Below are 27,655 nucleotides of genomic sequence, written 5' to 3'. Positions count from 1 at the left end.
ATAGTAACTTATTCCATTTAGGTTTCTCGGGTGCAGAATGGTAGTTTACCTTTTTGGTACATTCTGTTTTATGAATCTACGTCTAGAAATACATCTTGCTCTAAAGATGCGAAACAATTTCTTGAGAAAGCGAAGTATCTCGGTCAAGTATAGTTAGTGACAAGGCTTTGAATGAATGGATGTCAAACTATTTCCCTTCTAATCCGAATCTTTCGCTACAACTTCCGGTTCTCGTTTCGTATTGTGAGTATACATTGCCGGAAAAAAAAGAGTTTATTTTGATTAATTCAAACGACAGTTGAAGCTAAGCCTTACAAACATTTCTCAAAAGTGTACAACTATAGTTCGGCATCGATTCGAACTGAAGGAATTTCGGGGGTGCCCCTTTTATCAACTTCCCGATGTTTTTTTTAGAAACAAAATATAAATTTCGCCAGACCATACGGAGGGACTCAGTTCGCGTCTGGGAAAGACTGGAAATGCGATACGGGAAGTTGAACCGTACAAGAGGAATGAAAGCTCGAGATTAAAAGAACCAAAACCAACAGTTGGAGGAAGGTCACGCGGTCGGGAACAATCACGCACACGACACTAGAACTCGCGAGGAAAAACTTGTGTCTGATACTATTTAAAGGCGTTGTCTGTCACATTATGAGTTTCACTTATTATTTCTATTTATGCCGAGTGACAAGCCCAATGGTGTTCACTTTCAGTGTTAACATGCAGAAGTAGATTTAGCCAAGCCTAAGAGCGGGAACTCCCGGGTTATTTATTCTTACAATATAAGTTAACCTGGCTTGAGGTTGCGATTCAATCGAAACCCAGTACCTAAACTTGAGCCCGCGATATGGTCACGTGATACTGGTCTCATTGGCATACATTGATGGGTGGACGTACGTACGGTTGTACGGTGACCAAAACCTTTTGTTACCCAAGGTGCTCCGCGTGCGCGCCTTCCGCGCGGAGCTCCGCTTGCGGTATTTTATTAATAATTATTGTCTTATCTTCTAGGAGCTGTGGATCTCCCACCTGTAGTGTGCAGCAAACCGATAGCAACAACAGTCCCAGTGGATGCCCTTCAGCACAGATATTTTCCATATTTCGTCACACTGCACCGCTGTCAAGGATCAGTAAAGGCTCTAAATCCTCAAAACGTAGAGTGTGTGGCCACTGTGCAAAGGGAGTTAAAAATAACGGTGCGTTCCACGAAGACATGGACCGAAACCGAATTACGGGTAATGAACCACACGACCTGTGGACAAGCCTGCAAAAGGAAACCAACTGAATGTCTGCAAAAAGTCCAGATATGGAAACCGGACACGTGTGCATGCGAATGTTTGTATGGTGTTAGAGGTCCACCAGAACACATCATACCCCGTAAAAATGGCTTCAGGTGGGAAGATTCAAAGTGGTCATTAAAGTAGTAGACTATTTCAAAATAGACCTCGGCCTCTTCTTCCAAGCGTGTCTCAATGCGACGTCTTTCTTATGAAAATCAGTTTATATTCGAGTGAAACGTATAACTAAAAAATACATTACAGAGAGTGTCCCATAAATTCGCTTTCAAACCGAGGCTTAAGTCGCTCTGAAGTGACCAGAATTTCCACAGTTACCCTGGGGTAAATATAAATAATTGAGCATGAACCTAGACCCTTTACCTCTACGGAGTTGCCCAATAACGATTAAAGTCGGCTGGCGGGAAAAAGACCAGTTGAAATTGAACGGAGCCTAGAGTGGTTTTCAATTGAGTGTCGAAAGTAGTTAGTGAATTACTTTGGTTTTGCATTACTTCACTCAGGGATTGGTTCCAAGTTCTCGCGCCACTTTTTCAACCAATCAGAAGTGAACCAAAACCAATTGTGGCCCGGGCGTGCACATTTTCCCGCGCTTTGTGTCGGCTACGTGTAATTACTTCGAGTTTTGATTGGTTTACTGGATTTGTCTCCGTCCTTTTTGATTGGCCAAAGTAATTACTTTGGTTTTGGTTTTACGGCACTCATTTGAAAACCGCTCTATTAAGAACAACGGCAGTGTGTGGTCAGAGATTGCAAAGCCCTAATGAATCAGTCACGCCACGTCCCTCCTTTTAGGTCGTTGTCATTCTGGCGAAAAATGTAATCTTTTAGTGCTTACGTTCTTGTAGATGATGTGGGTATTTAGATCTCGGGTCCTTCCCCGATCGGCAAACACGTGGTTTAAAAAGACAGAAAACAAAACAATTAATGTTTTACCGCAATTGCTTGAAATCTCGCAATCTGATTGGCTAATTCGCCGTTGTCGATAAGAGTTGTCACCGTGTTTTCTGAAAGAAAGAAAAAACTCTTCTCCACACCGTCTCTCTCCACCCAAATGTAGTAAATGGGTACCGGCGACTTATACCACAATTGCTTGTAATCTCACAATCTGATTGGCTAATTCGCCGTTGACGATAAGAGTCTAGACAACGCTGCGCTCGTCAATGCTCGCGTCATGCTCGCGTCAATTTGTCGCGCAATGCAATAACCAATCAGGAACGCTCATTTTGGAAAATAAACCAATCGTATTGCGAGAAAGTTATAGACAACCCTTTTCCTTTTTTCCTCGTGTCATGATTTTGGTCACGCTCGGAAATAAACACTTCTTTGGCGTTGAATATTGTGGTCAAAAACAAATCGAAAGTGGTTCAGCGTTGTCTGTACTCTTATCGACAACGATATACGTCATCACAGTGGTCAGTCGGCTGCGCCTTGTGAGTCCACAACATTTTGACCACTGTGATAACGAATATCGTTGTCGATAAGAGTACAGACAACGCTGAACCACTTTCGATTTGTTAAATTGCCTATAGCTATGGAGACCAATGTAGGTCCTTGGAATTTAGTTATAGCTATTATTCACACTGTAAGCTTTCTTTTCCAGGTGGAACCCCAACTCTTGCCGTTATGAATGTAGTCGAATCGGCGCCTGTCCAGCTCAAAAGGTAATAAATTAAAGCTTTGCAGCCATTTCGAAACTAGGAGACTTGCCAATGTCAGTCAATAACCCTTTAGTGTCAACTCTAGTTCATAAAATACGAAAGGTTTTACCAGTACTCTCAATCAGGAAAATGAAGTCTCCACAATAGGCAAGGGAAACGTCCTTCCTTCATAGTCAGCATCATAGGTTGCTACTGTCGATGGCGAACTGCCCCTCCTGCTTGATCGTTTCCGCTTGTAGCGTACCTCGAATCCCGTTGGTGGTGGCCCCCTCGTCAAATTCTCAGCAATTGACACAATCGCATAGCTTTTGCATTAAAACGGAATACTTACACTCGAAGATATAACTTTTTTTGCGTTTTTGTCTTAGGAATGGGACCCTGATAAATGTTCATGTGTCTGTAGCACGTTCTACAAGAGTAAGTGTTATTTACAAGGCAAGGACATGGACGATTCTTCCTGTAATTGTAAAGACAGAGCACAAATCCCAAGAGCGGATGATTCAAAGGGAAAAGGTAACAAAATTGCCACGGAATTTTACGGGAAATGTTTCTGGGGTTTACCGCCAAAACCGCTGGCAAGGGGATAAGCGTATCAGCTGATTCTGTATCATATCAAAACTAAGCTGTGTAGCAAAGGATATTCAGAATTTGAGTAGCCAATCAAAGCACTCCTATTATATTGGAGTTTGAGTAGCCGATCAGAGCGCTGCTATTTACTAAAAACAGGTATCCTAGCAAATTTCTCAGTTGTAGTAAGATTCAAAATGTCGTCTCCTCATCAGTTTGGAAACTGTTGCCCTAAATGTTTTCTCTTTTTTCATTAATGAGCTGCTTTATTTTACAGGTCCCTTTGCTCATGTCTCAGCTATTTTTGTTGCTTTACTGGTTACGGCCTTGTTAGTGATTCTTCTGCTAGTTGGCCTCTTGTGTTATCAGTGTAAAGCATCAAACCGATCTTGTATGAAATCAGCGGGATCGCAGACCAGTCAGATGACAAACTCAGACGAAACAAGTAAGTTCATGGAGATTTGCATAAGGAGGTGATAAACTGTACTCAAAATCAATAAAAATTGTTATCTTCCTACTTCCCCCTCTTCGCTTACAATACAATACTTAACTGACCACTCCCAACAAGCCGGGGCTTTTCAGAGCCATTGAAACACAATCAACGAAACAACAGAACAACAACCCAACTGACTGGAGGCAAACTAGTTGGCTATTTACAAGTGCGTCCGAAAAGTTGAACGAGGGACTACCAGGAAAGGCAACCGTCGTAACCCCTTGTGCCGTACTGCCTCCTACTAGAGCCGCCTTCTTGTGCCTTGAGGTTCGCCTAACTATAATATAATTCTTTGCCGGATGATCTTTTTGCAACAACGTGTTCTCCCGCCTCACACCAGTTTTCTGCAATCCAAGACCTGTATCCATTTGAGGTCAGTTTGCGGACGTAAGACCTTTCCCTGTGCTTTTTCAGCCCACCGCACATGTCATATCCCTTCGTACGCTTCACACGAGTTGGGAAGGTTTTCTGCAGTAGACACATCACATGTCTTCCCGTCCTCGCTCCACATCGATTAGCGAAGTTTGCCCATGCTGCATTTTTGGGTGCCTTGAAAACGGAAGGATGAAGCCTTTGTGCACTTTGCGCATGTTACATACGTTCCGGTTTTAATCCTTTTTTTTAAAATAAGATACGACTACAAAAAAATGCTCCTACGTTGTGCGCATTCACCTCGTTTTCCTTGTTTCTTGATGAATACGCCTGCCGCAAATATTGTATGTATTCTACTTTTTTTTTGCGCACTTCAGCGGATGCTTGTTTTTGTGCCCCGCGTACACATCTTAAATTTTCCTGCGCTTCCAACCTTTTTGTGAAAAATACGGTTCATGTTTCCATTTGTATCGCGCGTGCGTTTAGTATGTGTGTTCGGTATGCACATGCGCAAAATCCCACTGCCCAGGAAGTTTTAGCGGGTGTTTTCACAATTTCTTAAGCAAGGACCAGCTGAACAAAGTACAAGTGCCGGATCTTGGGAGATATAAGTACCAAATAATTTGTAGATTTAAAACAAAATAATAATGTAAGGCTGGTTGTACGGCTGTGAGGATTTATATATATATATTTTTTTTTTTTTTTGTTTAACCAATATTTTTTAAGGCACGGCCTGACTTTTTCAGGGAGTTAAGTGATTTGCCGTTACAATTTTCTGAAATTTAAATAGAATCAGGCTGTTGATCTAAGCCATAAAGAAACTGCTCTCCGTTACCTACTTTTATCTGAAATCTTATACTTGAATTTCAACAAATTGTAACGGCAAATCACTTCAATCCCTGAAGAAGTCAGTCCACGCCTGACGAAATATTGGTTAATATTGGATTCCTGGTATGTGCTTTCGGCTCTGAATCCGCATGAGCGTATTTTTCAAAATATTATTACCTGAGCCATTAAGTGTTTGTCCAGAATTAATTTCCCTTTTGTCGCTTTGCTTATAGCCTAAAGATCATCACCTGACGTTTTTGGTGCGTGTGACAACAATTGATCTCATTTTTTTTCATAGTTGTAGGTCCCCAATCTCAATGCCGTGGAACTGTGATTCACTGTATAACAACCGTTTGATGCAGTACAGGAAGAAAACGTTGTTCACACTAATCTCCGCTGGGTCTGCAAAGTACGCAATGAAGACAAATCAGGCTTTGGCGAAGATTAAACTAGCCATATCCAGAAATAGCGGAAGAAAACGATTTTAGTCTTTTCAGGTGTAAATTTAGGAGGTTTTAAAATTCATTAGGAATATTGTATTTTTCTCATATTCTTCTATATCAACATTCATAACGGTAACCTTTTAATCAAGAGTAAAATGTTAGCTAAAAACGAAATGAAAAAAGTGCACGATGCACAATCTTGTAATTTCTTTTTGATTATCTGTTCTTTTCTGTGAAAAGAAATAAGTTGTCTTTAGTAAAGCACGTAAACAAAGTAAGTTACAAATAGATTTAAAATTGGTCAAAAGAAAGTGTATATTTTAGGATGGTTAAATAAAGTAAAGACTTTAGCCCTACTGAGTGTCAGTTTGAATACAAGGGTGTCCGGCTTAGCAAGGGTGTATGAGTTTTGTTGTTTTTCTTTTTTGTTGACTTATTCACTCTTTCTTACAGAGGTCTGTTGTTCAAACAAACTCAACCTAAGCCCGTCGCACACGGCGAGGAAAGAGCTGAGCAAACTGCCTCAGCAACGATGGGATCGCGATCCCAGATCAGTACAATGTGCAGTGTTCTATCCACCACTACACTATCCTGCCTGCCCCATAAACCCAAGTGCTGTTTTACGTTCGAACTTTAGGTAGATAAATTATACTCACATATCTTGTCAGCGATAAGAGATACTATTATTAGAAAGAAAGGTGATTTCGCTCTTTTAAATAAAATGCGCCTGCGCTGCGGCCGTTGAAGAATTAATGGCTGAAGCTAAAATGATTTTGACGGTTATTGAAACCGCGTTTTGTATTTATTAGGGAGACAGGGTTTGACCCGGGGGTCATTAAAGGAGTAGAGAGAGAAAAAAAAACCTTTTCTATTTTAAATTTGTTCCGACTTCATAAGGGCAACAGAATTCATGAAGCAATTTGAAACAGAATTACCGTGACCACCCACACCATGTTGTGCTTTCGTGAGGAAATGTTTAACAGCATAATTATCAGCTCCGAAAGGTGTGCTAGAATTTACTTGACCTTTGATCGTGTGACGTTAATGAAAAGTATCGTCGCGATAAAACCCGGAAACTTAATACTCAAACAGGCTAATCTTAGATCCTGTGACGTTAATTCGAAATATTACAATGTAACAATGAAAGATAAAAATATGAAAACCAGAAAACAAACTTGACGTAAAATGAGGACGTGGAGTTCGTTTTCCACCCACAACGTGGGCCACTGTACTTGTAAATAAAGTGGGAGTGGATGTATAAATAACAGAATTTAATAGATATATCCATTCAATTTCTTTCTCTCCCCACACCCCTCCCAAAAAAAGGTGCGGTGTTTTACCTTGATTTATACGGTGAATAGTGTTTTCTTCCTCTGCAATGCCAATGGCAGGCAAGACTGAATGCTCACTCGGAAAACTTTTAAATCAAACCGACTGTTAGTCAAATGTATGGTCTTTGCACATCCACCATCAACGGATTAGGGATTTCTTTCCCAAAATAACTATACCCTGCAAGAAAAGTCTTAGTCTCTTTTATGAAATTCACAATCCCTAAGATGGAGAACGCCGGGAATCTTGAATAACTTCTTATCGGTTTCCATAAACCCGAATGGAAAATGAAAATAGTTTTTAAGGGTTGCTCATAGGCAGAGACTAGATCTTTTCCAAGCCAATAATGCGATTCTTTAACCTGAAAGTTGGACACTGGCTAAGAAGATAAACCGTTACATTCAGAGGAATAGGTGGAGCTTACGTTATCACAAAAATATTCCAAGCTTCCTCCTAGACCCCAGATTCCAAATTTGGGAGAAGTTTCTTAAAATTTCAAGCACTTGATGTTTGTCTAAATCGACCGTTCGTTCCCATCGATTGAAAGAAGATAACAAACTTGATAATTTTCTTTTGTTAAATGTGATCACTCATTTTATGTGATCATTTTTTAAACTATCCAAGTTTTGTTGACGCTTTTGATCTCAGCTTGCTATGTAATAGATACCTTGATCATGAACATTCCAGAACTGTGAGGAATGACGGAGAGGTCGCGAAAGATCAGAAAGGACGTGTGGCGTGGTCTGTCTGGGAATGTAAAAGAGAGGAGAGGATTTCCGATCTTATAACTAAAGCTGGTTTGCTGTGTTCATCTCGTTATAAAAGACAGGAACTCATCGCTGGAGAATCAAACACTTGAGTACTTTGTGACAGAAGCTGCATATAAGGAACGAACTTTACTTCAAGTTGGCAAAATATTGCACCATAATCGGATTAATTCGCCGATCACAACAATTCTAGAGATTTATGGTAAGCCAAACTCTTCTTGTGACTAACTCAGTCATCCATAGCACCGGTTTAATCATCAATTCATTTGATGTATTGTGGTAACAGAGGGAAAACACTGAACCATTATCATTTTTTGCTTCATAAAGAAAGACGGAATCATCTGCAAATTTGTACATCGAGCTTTGCCTAGGTTCTTTCAGAGCGTACTTGAAAGGAAATAAGTTTCAAATTTCTAATCGACATCTATACATTGCTTTCTACAGATACCAAGTAAAAATCTGGAAAATCTCCATTCCAGGACAACAACAACAACAATGCAGATATTTATGTTTATCCTTCTTCTTCTACCGTTTTTAATACACTCAGGTAACTTTTCTCCCTTACACAAAAGAACTAGCTATAAAGCCTCCACAATTTGTCCTATCACTGATATCTATTTGCCGAAGACCAAGACTCCGTTTTTCGAGGGTCCGAAACTTAAGGGGCGTATATTCTGTCTGCCTGTGGTGTATCATGGTTGAGACGGTAAATGCTCGGAGACACTAGCTACATCAAGCTACTCTTAAATCCGAGGGTAGATAATGATATGATGATGATTATATTTATTTCGCATATCATTTTTGCAATTTCCCATGCAATTTGATACATACGAAATGCAGGTGACCTCGATCATAACGTTTACTGCATGATCAAAGGGCTGTTATGCATGAGATTTATAAACTTGAAGAGAACACGACATTTAGAGTTTGAAGATCTTATGGAACGCTGACGACTGGCTTTATGTCCATCGCCTCTCTAGACACTCTTAATTAATCGAAGGAAATCGAACGAATATTTTATGATAATCAGGAAAATTTTGATTTGATTTAAATTAAGTTGATTTACTGAATGGCCATGCATTCCACGGCCAAAAGCAGAACCAAAAGCAGTTTGCCTTAACCGAGTTTCCGTAATTCTTAACATCGTATTTCTTTTTTCCACATTAGATAAAATTGACAATGAGTGCTGCAGACCACGCCCCACACTGGTCGCTATTGATAACCCGAACTTCAAGTTCTTTCCTTACTTTGTGAAGTTAAATCGCTGCGGTGGATCATGCGACAGGATTAAACCCACAGTCAAGTCATGTATCTCACTGCAGTTTAAGGAGGTACCCGTCACAGTCCAAGTGGTCGGTACAGAAGAGATGACAACTTTTAAGGAACGAAATCACACGCAATGTGGATGCGAATGTGTGATTGGCATCGAGGACTGTAATTTGGAATTCGAGGAATGGAAACCCGATCTTTGTCAATGCAAGTGTAAATATGGTAAAAAGGGGCCACTGAAGCCCTGTGACAATGGCTTCAGGTGGAGTAAAAGACATTGCAGATGTGTGTGTGATAAGGAACCGCAGACTTGCCCATCAAACAAGGTATGATCGCCACAGATTTGATATCAGTTGTTTAATTTGATTTGTTTTCTGTGCATTGTCCCGAAGTAGTGCTTCAGCGCTAAATACAGTTGACACTTAAATAATAATTCACCGAAGGTGAATGGTACTTGGATAATCACCTCCGAGTTAGCCAATCAGCGAGCGCGGAGAGTATTATTCACTTGTGGGGTATATACTAAAGTTCATCATTATTGCTAATATTATTGCAATCAGGAGCTTATCATTAGTAACAAACAACTAGTACAGCGCTTTGTTTTGTTTTAAGGTGGCTCAAACTAGTTTCAACAACTTTGAGGAAATGTCTTATTAGAAGGATCAACTGTACAACACTGTTTCACATAACGGCAATGTTATGGTACCAAATGAAATGGCAATAATTGCTTAATAAGTTGCTCATGTGACATAACAGGTCGCCATGGCAACAAGAGAGCCATCTAAAAACGCCCTACATTTTGCATTTAAGTGCTTATATCTCAAAAACGAACTTGGTGACCACCAATTTGTATTGCTGGAAAGTGATTGGCAGGCTATGATAAGTCTCTCTAAAAAGTTTACAAAAATTCTCTCACGTCACATTAATGGTGCGTCTTGTTATTGGCGTTTCATTTGATACCATAACATTGCCGTTACGCAAAACATTGTTGTAGAGTAAATCCTTCCAAATAATACAGTTTGCTGAAAGTGTTGAAACTGGTTTGAGGAAATATTCATCTCCTCATTGATTTTAGTGATTAGCATATGCATGTGTGATTTCAACGGAGACTCTGTGCGTTGATTGGATCCGGGAGGCACAATGTTGCTCTAAATACAGACGATCCGAGAAAACGAGAAAACTCCGACGAAATACGGGAGTTTTGACTCCAGATCATGAGTTCCTGGTTCAAATCAATACGGGTTAAACTGGTCTAAGGGTGTGACATGACTTGCAGTACGTCATAATTATGCAGGACGAAATGTATGCAAAATAATAGAAAGAAAGAAATTAAAGATACGCTATGATCGGAAATAAAAACTTTTCAGTTTTCTTTACACTTTTGTAAAATAGAAGTGTCGAATATTTCCTCTTGGAAGTCGGATAATTTTATCTGTTCATTATATGATATTTAGCCTATACTAGTTTTTTCGAGAATAATTACCTCGTTGTTTATAATTATGGGTGTCACCACATACATTAAAGAAGTCCTATTTTCAGTTACTTTAGACTAAAAAACACTATTTGAGTGAGGTAACATCCTGCAGTCTAAAGTTGAGCACTCAACTCAACGAGTAATGTTTTACGGCTGAGTGACGAATTATTAAATTAATCAGAAGCACCAGCCAAACAGTCAATCGTTATGCTAACAAAGTTTTAACGCACGCGCTGCGCAAATGCAGTTACCAAAGAATTTATTTATTGTCGCTCTAGTCCGAAACCACGTCTAAGAATCAGCTTCGACAAATATGTTCAACAAAGTGTTGTTTATCCTTTTTGTGTTCCTTAGGCTTGGAGCCCCTCGGAGTGCAGTTGCGTTTGTAAGGACAGAAAATACAGGAGCTGTGAAAAACAGAATAAAATTGTAGACGAGAAAACCTGCAGATGCATAAACGAAAATGCACCAGATACAAGTAAAGTGTTCGCTTCACGGCCTCAACAAAAAGGTATTTCTCATATAACACAAGCGTATGCTATTCGGGGAGTGAAAAGGCTTATATATTCCAGTATTCCTGCTCGCAAATTTTCGTTATTCCATTATATATGTATTCCAGTTAAAACAATCTCATTCTTCCGATGAAAAAATCTACTTAAACCGGATAACATAAGTCGTTATTCCGTTATTCCGCCCCACGTAACAAAAAGATAAAGTCTGCTTACGAGCCAGTGGCCCAACACGCCGGAGCCTATGCCCGGTTTCCGTAGCATGAAGCGACTAGGAGTATTAGGTGCACTTGCCTAATCACTACACTCCTTGAAAAAGACATGTTTGTTTGTCCCTGTTTTTACTGTGACATAGGACCTCGTGCACAGATGCTAATAATGATCCGTTTATTCGTTTGCTAGGTGGACTACGCCAGGATCTTTACATCGGTCTCTTTTTGGGTCAGTTCCTATTGTTGTATTTGGTGTTTGATGCAATCCTGTTCCGCAAGAAAGCTGGATTAATTTATCGCTTGACCAGAAGCTGTTCCTCAGACAAAGGTAATTCTTCATTATCACAGCACTGTAAATATTACTGAAGGACAAAATTATTGATAAATATAAATTTGGAGCTATACCAAGAGCTCAAGTCACGGAAGCCTACAATTTCGCTGCCTCTGCTTGGAGTGATAGTTTTCAGAGACCTTCCATGTATGGAACACTGAGCTTTTCCGCCAAGGCCACATCCGTCAAAAAGGCGTAAATTAGACAAGAGCCTGAAATAGCAAAGAGGGGCCTCGAATCTAAAAATGACCAGATTTGAGAAAACTATCGATCAGGGTAGGGTACGGTTGTTCCTTCCGGGTGAAGAGCTTCCGGAAGAGCTCCTACTAACTGTTTAACGGGTCGCTTATTAGTCTCTGTTTTGGGGTTCAGAGGGGATGTTACCCTGAAAGAGTTCTAGCTTCAGAAACCGTTTCTCTCGTCGTGAGCAGAGCCTTTGAATATTAGAGACCTTTAGATCGCAGAATGAAGACGACTACGAGAACGACGATTTTTTTCGTTCTGAGCATGCACACTTCGAAAAATGTCGGCCTCGACACCGCAGCAAAGTGAGTGCGCATGCTTTGACCCACGCGGGAATCATTTCCACGCGCGGGGGACTGGTACCAATCAAATTTGCCATAGAAGCAACGACGCGGCAAAATGGCGGCAATTAAAATTCCCAGCGCTTGTTTTCATTTTGTGATGATAAGGACAAGACTACGAGGATAAGGTTTTCATTTTGAAGAGAGCTCCCTGAAAGACCAATCTGTGTCGGCCTGATTGTCGGCCTCCAAATCTTCTGCGCATGCTCAGGACGGAAAACTCGTAGTCGTAGTCGTCCTCCAATCTTAAGGACCCTGGTATCCGCCTCTTCAACCACTTTTTTTTTAGGTTCACAAGTTTCACAAGAGAAAAAGGACTTCACTGCTGTTGTGTTCCATTGCTCAGTCTATGGAATGTTTTCGGCCGACGTCACACTATTCGTACGGGTGTACTTTTGCTTTCCGGTCTCAAAACTTCCCTTTCTCTAAACCTTAGCAGCACACCAAATAAACTGTTCAGTCATTGAGCATGTGACCTTGACGTCACGGTGGCCATATTGGTATACAGAACAATAGCGACTGAAGTCTTTTTGGAAATTTGACTCGATTATTATGCAAAACTTGTTCTATATTTTGCTATTGTTTTGTACACCAACATGACCGTCTTAACGCGTGAGTGAAAACACTCTATAACCAACAAGTGACCTTCACCTAGAAACTTCATTAAACTGTAATTTGACGATTGTTTTGGAAAATTCAATTGTGAACACCGCGGTGTGTACACAAATACCCATAATAACGTTGTTTTCTGTTTTTCTCTCTTATAGATGATTGTTCCAACATTGATGGTTCAAGGGAAGATATTTGTGATGACTCTAACAGTACCACTGTTACCGACATTGGACAAAGAAACGTAGCTGCTTGCGGCGATGTTTAAATTTGAGCCAACAAAAACGTTCCTGATCAATTTACGTAAATCCCCGATTAAGAGCTGACATGATTTTAAATACGCGTAATTTAAGCTGAAGGGAAAGAAATTGAGGTGACATATAAAATGAAATAGGAATTCCACCAAGGATTCAAACAACTCGACCATAAACGTTTAAATTCAATTTACTAGTTTTGAAACGTAGAGACATCTTTCTTGTGTGTAGCTAATCTTTAATCAAGTTACAATTTGTACTGGCCGTGGACTGAATAAACATAGTTAATAAAGGGGACTGGTTTTGAAGCTCGGCAAACATCAAAGGAGCAAACAAAGATGCCAAGATTTAGGTTGGAATGTCCCACGACCGTGAACAATCTTTTGTTTTGCGCTCATACGCTATGCATGAATTACGTAACCAACACGTTTCTATTGGTTAGTTCCTCAATACGGAGTAAACAACGATTGTGTTTTGTGCACGGTCAAGGCCAAAAAAGAGAACAAAAACCTACAACAAAGAAATTTGTCTGGTTTCAAAACCATTCACTTCTATTAACTATGTAATTAACTGCCACCTTTCCCTGTTGTCAAATAGGTCACATCTTTTTACTGTTCAGAAATGCACGCTGTATGTTACAATTTTTTATTGAAATTCAGCAAGATAAAAAGTTGTATTCTATGATAGGTTACCCATAATAACAGAAAATAAAGATCAGTATCAAGCTATTATTTGGCCGTATTACAAATACTAGGATTGTAAACAATTTTTAACAGCAAGATCCATCCTCAAAGGACATGATAATATTTAATTTATGAAGTAAAGTTATCAGAAGAATTATTTATTTGAGCATGTAGAAAGCAAGCTGTATTTATGTGTTGCATAAAAAGGCAGCCAAAGCAAGGTTCTTATTTATTGAAAACGTGTTTTGTAACGTTCGAAAGCGATATTTACAATAAAGAACAATATAGTTTTGTCATCATGAAATGTTTGTTGCATTGTTTTAAATAGAGCGGTTTTCAATCGAATGTGGGAAGTAATTAGCGAATTGCTTTAGTTTTGCATTTCTTCACTCAGTGATTGGTTCAAAGTTCTCGCGCCAATTTTTCATCAATCAGAAGTGAAACCAAACCAGTCGTGGCTTGCGCGTAAACATTTTCCCGCGCTTTGTGTCGGCTACGTGTAATTACATCAAGTTTTGATTGGTTTACTGGATTGTCTCCGTCCTTTTTGATTGGTCAAAGTAATTACTTTGGTTTTGGTTTTACAACACTGGAATGAAACTCGCTCTACGTAGCTCTCACTTATTAATTAAAAGGGAATAAGATTCCACCCAACATTAAAAATGTCCCTTTTGGACCAAACCGTTTACGACAACAGGATTAACCGGCGTTGTCGGAACTATTTATATTTACTTTAGGAATAGAGTCATAGACACTTGAGTGACGTTTGTCATCTGTATTAATGCACTAAAGAGATGTTGACTTTGAGAGAAGAATAACGGGACATTATGTGAATATTCGACGATTTTTGGTCATATTCAGATATTCCAGTCTTAAAACAAATCTAAATATCTCCTCGTTTAATAGTTTCCCATCATGTTTCTGCCCTTTCAAAGCCTTAGTAGACTCTCTCAGTAAAGTTTCAGAGAATGTGAACTATTTCCCTGACAGATCCTAAAGGTTGGAGTTACGTGCGTCATCTCGACAATATTACTTTACCGATATCTATTAATACAATCTCCAGCCGGTCTGATATCGATATTGTAGGGAAGGGCCGAAGTTGGTTGCCAAATATCTTTTGCAAACCATTTTGATGCATGTGAGATGGAAAGAAAGGAATGTGGATTGAATTATAAGTAATAGGTTAAAACATACTCTAATCGGCCACTGATGATCAATAAACGAAGAGCGCCGTTCTCTAATAAACCCATATTTTCTTCAGACCCTCCGATCCTGGTCAAAATAGTAGTTTTTTGTCAGCCGCTTCAAGCTGTTTTCTTTTTTTTTTTTCATGTTCATTTCACTGAAAAAGGTAATAGTTTAAGACGTGGTAATTATAACCAGCTTATGATTGGTATTCAATTTAATTAACAAATGCAGAGGTAATAATTATTACTACATGAAATATCGGTTAATGCGTTTGATTTTATTTTTGCAAAACCGGGCCACATGAACGCATTTTCCCGTGGCGAAAGGTTTAAGTCTGGTACAGTAATCCTCAAATAAACTCAGGAAATGCGCGAATCCGGCTCTCAGAAATATCTCCTATTAACCCGCAGATCGTGTTCATCATTCCTAAGAAGTCGTCGATGATGGACGAACGGAGATTTAAAGTCAGAGGAAGATAATAATTGCGATTCCTCCCGGCGTTCAAACTTCTCCAGCTCCAGACGCCTTTTTCAGAAGAGCAAAATAAAAATATGGACGATTCCGAAAAAGAGGCAGTTCTCAGACAATATTGTAACTTTTTTTCCTTTTATTTACATATTTACAGAGGACGATACAGAGAAAGCACTGCTCGCCCTTACTTGACAATGGTAAAGGTTATAAGATGAAATGATCAGTTACACAATATTGTAACGATTCATTGGTTGGCAGCTTTGACCTGAACAGGCAGACATGTTTGAAAAACAAATTAATATATTTCTTTCAAACTAATAAGATTACAAGGTATTTATATGACAGAAATATAATTCGCCAGCGTCAGTGTTCCACCCTTTGAGAAGTTTGACGTTAAATGTACACTGTCAAAGGATCCGATGAGTTCCGCATTTCTAAACTAAATCCCATAGAAGGAAAAAAGCCGTGCAATAAATCTGCTTCTTGTTTCGTGTAGAGAAGGTCAACTTTGTCATTCAGTATCAGGCAGAAGGTAAGTGGAGACAATATTTACTTGATATCTTTGCAAGGAATCATTTCCATATTATGTTATTAGACATGCTAGGAGGCAATTTATGAAACTTTCAGCGTCATCAGTTCCACATAAACCAGCAATGAGAACCCTTCTCAAAAGCAACTTCTATGCCTGTACTTAAGATCCATCTGTCTCCAACAATGCATAACTTTGGACGAGTTTTTTTCTTTTTTGGTGGGCAAATTGCCTCTTGCTAGTCATGACTTGCGTGCAGTTAGCAACAGACGGAGAAAGTTTTGCACGTTGCTTACAAAAACTCCCACAAAGACATCGAATTTGTTAACTGAGCAACTGTGATCCTAAAGTTGTAAGTTGGAGAGTGAAGAAAGAAATCTGCCGTTGTATCTAATTAAATCAGCTGATAAAAGTAAATTGACCGCCGTACCTAGACTGAGATACGAAAGCCGACGTTCTAAACGTTTTCCCACTGTCCGTGCGAACGCTTTCATTCCTGATTCAGTTTTATGGGTCTAATTTGTGGCGTATACGCTTACACGAAAGGCCTTTCGTATTTTGCTTGAAGCCGTCAGTAACCCGTGGTCTTCTGTATGTAAAGAAGGGATTTCAAGTGATACAACTAACTTTTTGGCATTTAATGTCTAAATGCTCGTTTAGAGACATTTGAAGACCTTTTTAAAAGACAATCGTTAAAAAACTAATCAAATAAGCTAAAATCCCTTGGCCAGGTTTGTAGCAATTCTACTTTTCTGCTACAGCAAAAGGTTCTGAACTCCAGGGTGATCTTGACTCGCTAGATGTCGATAACAGAAGAGATTAAAACTGAAACAGATTTCACCGTCTGATACGCAGTGAAAGCGAAGATTTCCTTTTGCGGGAGAGATATCATCTTAGCTTGTCCCAGATGACAAAAGCAAAGATGCAGTGACAATGTAAATGAAAACTGATAAGAAACATAGTAAGCTTATTATATTGATGAAGATTAGCTGTAGCTTTCGCTCAGTTTCGGGTAACACTGATCTGCCTTGAAAGATTTTATTACCTGGTCGTATATTTGAAACAAAAAAATGTATTCAGCGCATTTACACTGAAAGCCTTTGAAAACTGACAAAGAATAACGTTGTGTAACATTTTACCTCATCTCCTTCAATTATATTTGAAAATCTGCAATGAAGCAAATAAGTCTGTCAGGATGCAGAAAGTTCCTTTGAAGGGAACCTCCACTCTTATTACAGAATACGTTTAAACCGAAGAAAATCATGTTTACAAACAAAATTGTTTCTAAAACAGTGTTTATATCAAGAAAAGTGAATTTTAAAATTGCTTATTTCCACTTTCAAATTTCGCGGGCGCAGCCATCTTGAATAACTGTGACGTGTTACGGTTGTCCTATTGTTCTGACACAAAGAGCTTTTGTCTAATAACAACAGGGTAACCACAACACGTCACAACTATTTAAGATGGCGGCGCCCGCGAAATTTGAAAACAAAATCGAATAGGCGATTCTAAAACTTATTTATTTCGGACACAAACACTCCCTTTCTTTGAAAATACTTTAGACTGACTTGACTGTAACGGTTATTTGCCGTGATTTAAAGTTATTTTTTGATTAAGTGTTTAACCCTATTTTTTGTTAAGGTTCCCTTTAACGAAGACCCTGCAACACCAAAATGGTCGCCATGGTAACAGCACAGTCGTTGTCATTTCAAGCCGGTAGAAAGTCACCTTCATTTTAAGAGATAATTTCTATATTTTGTGATTTATCTTAATTCTGAGCCAATTTCTGACGCGGAGACCTGTTTATCCCTTCACACCTGAAGTGCACCGAAATCAGTCAGCGAGTAAAATCATATGGCGTTAACCAGAGTGAAATCTGTAATTCTCAATCTCCGGTAAGAAAAGGGTCAAATATCTTCGGAACGACAGCCTATACTTCTCAAAAGAGGAAACGCCATTCCTTGTCATCTCGACAGATCGTTCAAGAAGCCAAAAAAAATCTATTTATATTATTTTCATAGGTACAATTACATAGATCTGAATGCGTCGATCAACGCTTTATCTCAGCCTGTGAAAAATTCCTCTCTTAATTTCTTTAATCAATATCACAACGACAAAAATGATGCTGATTTGTATGTTTGGGAAATTTCTATTCCAGTTTTAGACAAGCAGTTCTAATGAGATATGTACCGGCTTCAGCGTTTTTATTGGGGCTTTGGATGGGCGGATACCTGCTAACAAAATGACAAACGGTGCGATGTAATTAGTGTTTCACTTCACCTTAACACTCGATTCTAAAAGTTTCTGTTGATAGGGTGTCAAGTAATTTAAACACAGTGAGAAAATGCCAGTAGACACCTCTAAATTGTACGATGTATCAGGGTATGATTTGATCGTATAGGTATGATATGGAATGGTTGCCTCTTCGTTGACATTCATTGAAAATCTTTTTCGACAACGTCGTTTATTACATTTCTACTTACACTTCCGTTTTTGGATTCAACAAAAATGGCAAATAATTCGGGGATTTCCCACACTAAGGCTGGCCATCGCCTAGTTTATTGCTTGTTCTGAAATTGTCGTAACTCTACGACGATGCTCCGTTTAGGAATTGTATACAAAATTGCAAGAGAAATTGTCTCCTCGGAATCGCAATAAAAATCTCGCACGGCGTGGACGACTTCCCGAGGGTATGGGACAGTCGAGATAACTGAAAAGCTTAAATTAAATAAATGTAATTTAGCAAACAAAGGCAGAGCTAAACGTGGGTGGTTTGTTTTTGGCCACAGAATTTGTTGTTCGCTCCTGATAACACTGGTACACGGGAAAAAAAAAAGATGAAAAAGAATGTATGCCTCAGTGTAGTTGCTAGTATAAACTGTATGTGAGAATTAGCAAGTGTCCATGGTTCCTTTGGCGGACAGTAAACAAGAATAAAAAGAAATACCACTGAGTTCGTGCAATCGGATGGGACCGATGGGCGCAAGTTAAAAACATCCCAGTTTTTCGGAAGTAAAAGCTTGTTCTATCGCTGCTTCTTTTAAATTTGGAAAGTAGTGCAATCAAATAAAACCGTACACTCCTTGTCTTGTCAACATTTGATCCCCATTTATGACAAATATTTAGGCGTAACGGGGCGACGGACATAAATAGAATTCCATCTCCCGGTTGGAGAGAAAAAACAACTTTACTGAGACTAAGGCAAAACTTATACTTGAAAGGTTCTTTTCAAGTTATGAATTAGTTTAGAAAATGTGGATTCAAGACCAGGAAGATGTCATTTTTATACCCGATGATCAGAGATATATGATTTCTTATATCTTTTCACATATCATTTCGTTCGTTGATCAGAGATAGTTAGAACTGATTATAGGTACTTATTTTAATTAATGTCATGACAACATTCTATACCCGATAATCAGTCATTAGTCGAGACTATTCACAGGTTTTTATTAAAATTTATTTTATCATCATCAAAGTTTAGCAATCCTTGTCATCAGCAATGTTTTTCTATTCAAAGCCTCTGCATGCGTACCGTAAGCAACAATTTAACGGCCACATATTTTTTAGAAGAGATAATGTTAAAGAATACACGCGGAAAGGTTCATGCACATCATAACTACTTCAAATCTTTTTACACGGTATTGTGACTCAGAGAAACACATTCTCGACAATGCCTTATAAAGGCATCACAGTAAAGCACCGCTATAATATGCAACAACGCTTGACTTCACACTGGAGGGTCATGAGACCAATGAATGGATGGATTCCACTACTCAACAATTAATCATCACTTGAGTATGTGGAATAACTTCTTGTAGTCTTTTTACGGTGAAGTATACAATCTACAGTCGTTTTTAGCAATAACACAAAAATGTTGAAGTCCCGCTGTTTTTTTTATAGGTGATACCAAAACATAGTTAAATTAATTTACGTCATTCTATGACGTCAAAGGTTGTTTGATGTTTATAAGTTGATGCCGCTACGATTATGAATACTTGTGAAAACATAAATCAATGTAAAATACTTTCATTTAAATTAAACCCTTCAGGTCCCCAAGAACTGGAAAGAATCGGAGAAGGACAAAGTTTAAAATTGCATTCAGAGAGCGAGGTACGCCAGTTGCACATTTAGATTTCATAAAATCAATCAAAATAGATCAGTTGCATTAAAGCTCTCTAATTTTGGTCGGAAATTAAGGAAAGACCACATATAAAACATCAGGAAAAGGATGATAACAGGGAGAGTGAAGAAGGAACTTAGGAATGTTTGGCCGTAGCCAGCACGTGTTTCGTAAAGTCGATATTCAGGAAACACTACGAAATAACGCAATATTATCGGTACAGGAAGTTAACAAACAAATTGAATTATCTGATTTCTCCAGGAGCCATGCCCTTTGTCGTCAAAACGCTTGCAACAGCATCTGTTTGGGCATCGATATCAAACCTGCACACATTTCGACGCAATCAACAGGGCCGTTAAAACGAGAGAAAATAAGCCGCGGCTTACATAAGACGCGAACAGCCCGTATAAATGGTACAAAATCTACGTTCATGGGAGTTTATACTCGTATACATAGTTCTTTCGCGTATTATGTACGCCGCGGCCAGAGCAAGCCGCGGCTTATTTTCTCTCTCGTATAAACGGCCCTAATTGTCTTCATTCATTTTACAGTCACGTCACACAACATGTAATGTAAAAGTAATAAATCCAGCTAGTTCAAGCAAATACTCTAACGTTTTAGTAATAGCAGTTCCATTTGAATGAAATTGCTTTTGACATCACTTCACGCAAACAGCCCTTGGCAACGTTTGGATATGCAATATTTTTCGTCCTGGAATTTTCTTGAATGGAGGGGAAAACCCAGTAAAAAAACGCTTCCGTCGATTTCGGAAAGTATGAAGAACGAATATGTAGATCTTGTTACTTATTGCATTCTATTTAATTATTAGAAGCGCTTTCAATTATCACTTTATCCTCAAAGCTTCCTTGGCCGGCAGGGTCTCGATATAAAAGATTATGAAGATATGAGAAAAATAATACCGCAAGATAAATTGAATGGGCTGGGTATGTTTTAGATACCACCGATTTTGACGTTACCCCGGCCAAAATTTAAACAGGGAAATGGCGTACCAAATGAAAATATTTTATTCAAGGTCTATATAATAGGGGAGAACGCTATTCACATCGCAATCTTTTTGGATAAAGCCCACTCTGGATCAAGGGTAGTTATTAAACAACGATTTGAATTTCCGGTCTTCCATTAGTTCACACCACTGCCGATAAAACCGGAAGTTTGTGAACTCATTCTTTTTATCTGATTGGTTGTTGAAAATTAGGCGGAGGGAGCAGAGGACTTCTATAATTATTTTCTTGATCAAGCGTTCTGTCATTCATTCGTTGCATCCGTGTGTATTCTTTTCAGCGCGAGAGGACCACTAACAAACTCCATTCGTAGTGACGCCAGAAGAATTGAAGAAATGGACTGTCGTTTGTGTAACGTTTGTAGAAGATTATCTAGAATTTCGCTGCTGGTTGTATTTGCTATGGCCTTTCTTGAGTTATCACCAAGTAAGTACTTCCTCACAATGAAGTTGCTAATTGAAATTTAGTTAGAACAGTATCCGAGGTGCCTAATGACGACTTAGATTTGCTTTAAGCTGCGTGCTAATTACCTAAAAACAAACGAAATCTAAGCTTGCTTTGAATCAGTGAGGTACTCATTTAAAAATAATATTAAGCTCTAGCTGATTTTTTGCCTTCGATTCTTGGATTAAGATCCTCGGAAGAACTATTCAGTCTTTATAGGAAGAGAATAAGATAATTAATGTTGTTGTTCAAGTCTTTCGTGGTATGACTGATGCTTTTTTTTTTTATGGTAATCGGTTAAAGAAGTCTAATGCTTTCAAAGAATGGTTTGAAACACCCTCGAGGTTGTTTTTGAATGAGTTTAGATGAAATCGACACTGAAACGTCACTGGCCAAGTCATCCTTTTCAACAGACAACGTTAACCTTTGATCAGTTTCCATTTGCTCCAAAGAACTTTAAACCATTCCACTTCAACCAAGTTCCCAATAAAAATATATCGATAAAAAGTAAGATCAGCTGTTATTTATCACGTCTGGACATCTCTATCGTGTGAAGCGACAGGCATCGTGGAAAAGCCGCGAAATTTGTTCTTGTAAGTAATTGTGCTCATTTCGTGATTTCGAGATAACAATAACCACGCGAACGCCAGCAATAAGTGAAGTTGTACTTTGGGCGCGTTGCCTCACATTTTCGCAACTGTTTGAAGAAATTCTCGCTCACGAAATCACTATTCACTGTGTATTTTAAACAGCTCTCTTAGTGACGGACAGTAATGTGAGGAATTTGGCACCTTAAACAACTTTTAAAGCGACTTAAGTTACGATCAAAACATCCGCAGAGAATTTTCTTTCCCTTTTTATACTGAGTTCTTGGGACACGAAGTACTGACCCTTAAGAAATCCCTTAGCATTTTGATGAAACGGAACAATTGACTCTGCTGTCAGCTATGTCGGGATGTTTTTACGCGGTTGAAAGAGCAAGATCAGGAATATTTGCTAGTGGGTTAGGCTTCCTTAATTTGACTATAAACGATCTCGAATTTTGTAGAATAGGAATTTTCCGATTTTGTTTGTAACGTTTAAGTAATTTCATACTAAAATTATTCATTTGGTGTAAATCGAGGATATCTCGTGTTCAATTAAAGCTGTGTATTTTTACAACCACGCTTTACACATTCGAGGTATTCGTACATTGTTTCTTGTTTATTAATTGGAGTCGTGGGAGTTTGCCAAGGAGTAGTAAGCTTATGTATTTGATGATGTTCGAAAACTCCTCTTCCTCAGAAGACGTCTCAGTCTAACAGTGCTCAATCACGTTATTTTTTCCCCTTAGCATTTAAGCTTACTTAAGAAAAGTGTTACGGTCAGCGAAATAATTCTCTTCTACAAACAGGCCGTTTGATGGCTTGCCCAAGGCTTAAAGAATGAAGGATAAACAGATTCACACGTTTTTCATTGATTGAACAACGTCTGTGACCGACAGCTCGAAGATGGAAATTTTTAAAATAATATTGATTTAAGTTATGCAGCTAAAATATTTCTTTAAGAAGTGTCCTGAAATATTGTTAATGTTTCCATGACTTAACGAGTACTTCATCCTAGTACATGTATGTGTCAAATCTGTATAGCGGCATGTACTAATTAAAACTTTCTCCAGTTGTCAATGGGACCAAACCGTAAAATATTTGGTGATCTGATAAACCTTGAATTGTGGGATCATTCATTTAGAGGGTAAAACCAGTTTGAGGTGGTGATTACAGGAGACCAACACAAACTCAGACCAATAAAAGCCTATATACGTAAGAAGCCATAAAAAATCCTTCTATTCATTTACATGAGACCAGTCAAGAATATCACTCATACTGGTCATTGGACAGATCTAAAGACCATACACCAATCTGACTTGCGAATGGCACAGCTGCTTAACTTCCATCATGTAATTGAAAAGGACGTTCCTTCAACCAATTAACAATTTTGTCACGCAGCCCAGCATTTCAGCAGTCACGTTTGTGTAGCAGTAACCTGCATGGTCTCATATAACCCCTGCATTCTTCATACTACTTTCATGCGATCTTATTAAATATTTTTAAGCTCCAATTTTGCAATAGTCCAAGTTTGTATCCATAATCTGTGCTTGCTAAGTCAGTTGCTATCCATAATTATTTCAATGAAGAGAAGAATAGGGACAGACCACCTTAATTTGTCCTCAAAACATTTCATTAAGCTGAAGTAAATGCCATGACAACTTCTAAGTTTATGACTAAACCCTGAATTAATTAATTAAGTACCCTTTCACTCCTGTAAGGGCCACTGAGACTAATGCCACTAACGCCAGACAATTTTACTTGTCAATGGGATCCCCCTTGGGAGTGAAAGGGTTAATGCAATCTTACAAGGAACAACTCTTCCCACATGAACATCCACATACTGAATTTGCAAATACATTGGAGAAATTAGCAGAAACAATTCTTCCCACAAGAGCATCCACGCACTAAATTAGCAAATACATTGGAGCAATTAGCAGAAACAAAGCAAAGGCAAGGAACTTGATCTTGTTGGATCCAGTTCTTTCTTATGAGCATTTGATCTTACTAAAATTCACTGATTTTGTTTTTCAAAAAGAAAATTGAAAATTAAGATCTTTTTTTTTCTGCTTGCAACGCATAATTTCACAAAAACCCTTTTTATTTCAGTGAGAGTGTCTTCAGTACGTCTACCAGAAGAAGACTGTAGGCCAAGACCAACAGTAGTCCTTGTGGAGGAATCTTATAAACCCCATCACATTAAACTATTTCGCTGCGTTGGAACATGCAAGGGTTTAACTCCCAGTCAAAAGCCATGCATCCCAGTAAATATACAAGAAGTAAATCTGGAAGTGACGAGTCTCACAAGTGACAAACAAACAACTGTGGTTGTTCGTAATCATACTCAGTGTGAATGCCAGTGTAACCTAGAATGTGGTGAAGAGGAAATTCCAGATGATAAAAATTGTAAATGCCAACTTCCCCCTGGTTTCGGTCGAACTAGAACTGGACCAAGCAAGTCAGGTAAATGAAATAAAAAAAGTTGCACTTTCTAAGTATTTTATAAGACAGGATCTTGTTACAAACCTTACTGAGCCAAATGTATCTATCTAAAACTTCCAGTTTGTGGGGTAGTGTTGGGAGGAAGCGGTTCAAACAGCCATTGACAAAGTTAAAATTAGCTTCACAGAAGGTGACAACATGTTGACCACTTTCAAAGCAGGTTGGAGGCGTCCACATACCAATCCTGTCCCTTCCAACTGTTGAGACACATCGCCCACTCTTTTCAAGAAAAAATGAGTGCAAATTTTCCGATCTTTGTGAAAGCAAATATATCATGTTAAGAGACAAGAGCAAGTGATTCAGGAAACATAACTGTTTTCAGGCCCACACTTTAAAGAGAAGTTCAAATGTAAGGCCTGAACTACTCCTGGATTACATGTGGCCCATTTTGATGTGTTAGTGGAAACAGATGCTCAGAAAAGTAAAGCTATGGTCAGTAAATTAAGTTTTTGTAGTGCATTGAACAAATTTCTAACAATTTTTTGTACTTTTGAAACCATTAGTGGATGTCCTTCCATACCAGATTGGCATAGCTGTCGTGGGGTTTTTTGCTTTGTGTGTCCTGATTATTGAAATGATCATGTGTGGCAAAGATAAGGGACTTATGTACAAAGTCAAAGAGAAATGCTGCAAATCAGATAAAACAAACAACACAGGTAAGGTAGAGAAATAATCAAAATGGAGAAATCAAACATAGCTGAACATACTTGTTACAACAAAACTGCCTCAACTTTCTGATAGGCAACACTGGGCTTCGTTAAGCCCATAAATTGCCCACGACTTATACAAGAGTCGAAAATTTAGAGCCAAGTTCCAGCTAGATAATTTATTTAAAATTAGCATTATCTTCATCTTGGGTGAAACAAATGTAGTGGAACAGGATGGCTTTCCAGTTGAAATAAAAAAGGATTTGTTCAACTCTAAATGTTGAAGATACTCACTAGCACAATTCTGAAGTAACACTGAAACTTTTATGTTATTAAAGGAGGAAAGCTCAAAAGGACATCCCCTCTGTTTTTTCAAACAAAACATGAAATGTCCGCACATACAAGAATATTGCTGAACTACTGAATAAAAGTGCTCGAGACTTGCTGTGATTTTTTTTTTATTCACAGTTCCTCAAATTATGTCAAAGAAATCTCAAGATTAGTATCCCACAAACATTTAACTAGGAAATAAAGAAAATTTCGTTTTTTGCCATCAAAAATGGGTCAGCAACTTATACACGGCTAAATATGGTAGTAATCATGGACTGTGTAACAAGGAGTATGACCAAAGCTATCCTGAAAAGCCTTGGGGTGGGGGGTTTGGCTGATGAATATGCTATTTCTACTTCTTTTGCCAAAAGGAGAGTTTCTTGGCATTAAGAGCAAGATAAATAATTCAAGGTGTCCTCTGGAAAATCTTCACATTACTGAAGCATACTAGCTTACAAAATTTAATGACAATAATCATAAAAATAAAATAAATTGTTCTTGCACAAGAAATAACTTGAGGATGGCCCCTGCAGTAGAGTTTGTGATCACTCATTTTATTTTGTTGATCTTTAGATGTTACCATGAAAAATGGGAAGTACAGCTCTACCAAAGAAAATCACAGCCCAACAGAAGTTTGAAGAAGTTACAGACAAAAGTGTTTTGTTCAGTAATGACAATAGTCAAGAAGTTTTAATTGTGATTAGTGAGGCAAGGCAAAATTATAGAGCATCTGCAATGATAGTACAAAGTAAACATGTCACCAAATCTTTGAAAATAGCTATTATTGTCAAGATGATAATTTTAACTTTATATATTGATTTCAATTTAACAAAAAAAATTCTCATTTATAATAATCACAAAATTAACTACTGTAATTATTTTCTTCCCTTTGATTTTGCTGTTTATTAACACTTAATCCATTTTTTGACACAAGAAAAAAAAAAATATTTAAGTGATAGGTACTTTATTTAGATGTGCAGTCTTTCCTGGGAGTGTAAATAATGTTTTTTAACATTGAAGTATAGATAGAAGTTGGACAATGACAACATCCTGAAGGAACAAGACATAGTATTTTTTGGATAAAAGTTTTTAGCGGTAACTTTGTTTAAAACCTTTTGTTTGGAGCACATTCTGCACACTGCACTTTTTTTTACACAAAAACATCTTGTTTTAAAGCATACTTTCCAGAGGATATTGTAATAACAAAGAATCCTATAGGATTTACTGTTGGTAGTTTATTAAGAACATGTTAATGTAAGTACTGCAGAATTGCAGAATTTCTTTTGTCCGTTCAAGAACGAAAGCACTCTCATTAAGTTGCAGTGCATAAAATAATATGTGTTGAGACAACATCATGTAACACATGATTACAGGCATGACAAAATCTGGAAGGATTCATAACTTGGACAATTTAACAGTTGTAAGCTGAATGTTGTAAACCAAACTAAAGTAAAAGTACTTTGACGGTGCATTGTAGCCAGTGTGATGAACCAGTCTGAATCGCAAAGCAATGGAATAATCAAAGCACAGGAAAAAGTACATGTTTTATTGCCTCTTAAAGGTTAAAAAAGTGGTATATTGTACGTTCATTTAGCCAGTCACTAATCTTACCACAATATTTGCAGCTCAATCTGTTATTGACGCTCCAAATGTTGATGAAAGCAGACAAGCTAGTTTGCAGGTTTTTGTTGTGTACATGAAAAATTTAAGAGCAATGGCATTTTGCATTTAATGGTTTATTGACTACAACTCAAAAGACCATACTTAATTTAGTTTTTTTTTCAATGATTAATAACTTCAACCAAGAGAGGAAATATTTATCGAATAAATTTGTAGTATTTGAAATTGTTTCTTTCTTTTTAATGTCAATTTTGCTTACATTCTTATTGATTGTTTTGGGCTGTAAAATAAAAACGTTGTTTGAAATCATGCAGACCTAATGGAACACAAAAAAAATATGCCTGATACACTTCTTGTTTTGGTTAGCATGCTAGGGAGAATCAGAAGGATAGTGGTGGTGGTTATTTATGGTAAACAAATCCCCCAATGTTCTGCTTTGGTGCTTGCTTGCTTACTTACTTGGGGGATGCACAACCTGTGAGGCATCTGAGAGCACTTTCAAATAGTGCTGAGTC

General features: G+C 38.2%; 3 protein-coding genes across 4 annotated transcripts in view; all 3 read left to right on the top strand.

The window, feature by feature from the left end:
- Window positions 1-6,015, top strand: part of LOC138045088 (uncharacterized) — a 6,260-nt gene extending 245 nt beyond the window's left edge. Inside the window, exons 2-6 of the mRNA XM_068891468.1 lie at window positions 1,012-1,393; window positions 2,899-2,959; window positions 3,325-3,469; window positions 3,801-3,968; window positions 5,515-6,015. Of these exons, the coding sequence (XP_068747569.1) occupies window positions 1,012-1,393; window positions 2,899-2,959; window positions 3,325-3,469; window positions 3,801-3,968; window positions 5,515-5,573 (815 nt within the window). The 3' untranslated portion in view covers window positions 5,574-6,015. The remainder of the gene's footprint in view (window positions 1-1,011; window positions 1,394-2,898; window positions 2,960-3,324; window positions 3,470-3,800; window positions 3,969-5,514) is intronic.
- Window positions 6,016-7,772: 1,757 nt separating this feature from the next.
- Window positions 7,773-13,979, top strand: LOC138044389 (uncharacterized). The gene is made up of 6 exons (XM_068890908.1): window positions 7,773-7,957; window positions 8,200-8,302; window positions 8,923-9,350; window positions 10,853-11,009; window positions 11,410-11,547; window positions 12,902-13,979. Exons 1-6 carry the CDS (start codon window positions 7,955-7,957, stop codon window positions 13,009-13,011), a joined length of 939 nt encoding a protein of 312 aa, XP_068747009.1. The 5' UTR covers window positions 7,773-7,954; the 3' UTR covers window positions 13,012-13,979.
- A 1,749-nt stretch (window positions 13,980-15,728) lies between these two features.
- On the top strand, window positions 15,729-27,446 carry LOC138045087 (uncharacterized). 2 transcript variants are annotated; one of them, XM_068891466.1, is made up of 6 exons: window positions 15,781-15,871; window positions 19,920-19,981; window positions 21,294-21,439; window positions 24,151-24,504; window positions 25,047-25,199; window positions 26,094-27,446. In XM_068891466.1, the coding sequence occupies exons 3-6, from the start codon at window positions 21,349-21,351 to the stop codon at window positions 26,156-26,158; spliced, it is 663 nt and encodes a 220-aa protein (XP_068747567.1). In that variant the 5' UTR covers window positions 15,781-15,871; window positions 19,920-19,981; window positions 21,294-21,348; the 3' UTR covers window positions 26,159-27,446. The 2 variants fall into 2 exon arrangements, with proteins under 2 accessions (XP_068747568.1, XP_068747567.1); XM_068891467.1 differs by lacking the exon at window positions 19,920-19,981 and having other exon boundaries at window positions 15,729-15,871.
- The last annotated feature ends 209 nt before the right edge of the window (window positions 27,447-27,655 follow it).

This window comes from Montipora capricornis, chromosome 4 (assembly GCF_036669925.1).
Source record: "Montipora capricornis isolate CH-2021 chromosome 4, ASM3666992v2, whole genome shotgun sequence".
Taxonomy (NCBI): Eukaryota; Metazoa; Cnidaria; class Anthozoa; order Scleractinia; family Acroporidae; genus Montipora; species Montipora capricornis.
This window is presented reverse-complemented; position numbering and strand designations above follow the sequence as displayed.

Coding starts and splice junctions, on each gene's coding strand:
- LOC138044389 (XM_068890908.1), top strand. Junction 8,303..8,922: donor ACCGTTTTTAATACACTCAG/GTAACTTTTCTC, acceptor TTTCCACATTAG/ATAAAATTGACAATGAGTGC. Junction 11,010..11,409: donor TTCACGGCCTCAACAAAAAG/GTATTTCTCATA, acceptor TTCGTTTGCTAG/GTGGACTACGCCAGGATCTT.
- LOC138045087 (XM_068891467.1), top strand. CDS start 21,349: ATGGACTGTCGTTTGTGTAACGTTTGTAGAAGATTATCTAGAATTTCG. Junction 21,440..24,150: donor CTTTCTTGAGTTATCACCAA/GTAAGTACTTCC, acceptor TTTTTATTTCAG/TGAGAGTGTCTTCAGTACGT. Junction 25,200..26,093: donor AGATAAAACAAACAACACAG/GTAAGGTAGAGA, acceptor GTTGATCTTTAG/ATGTTACCATGAAAAATGGG.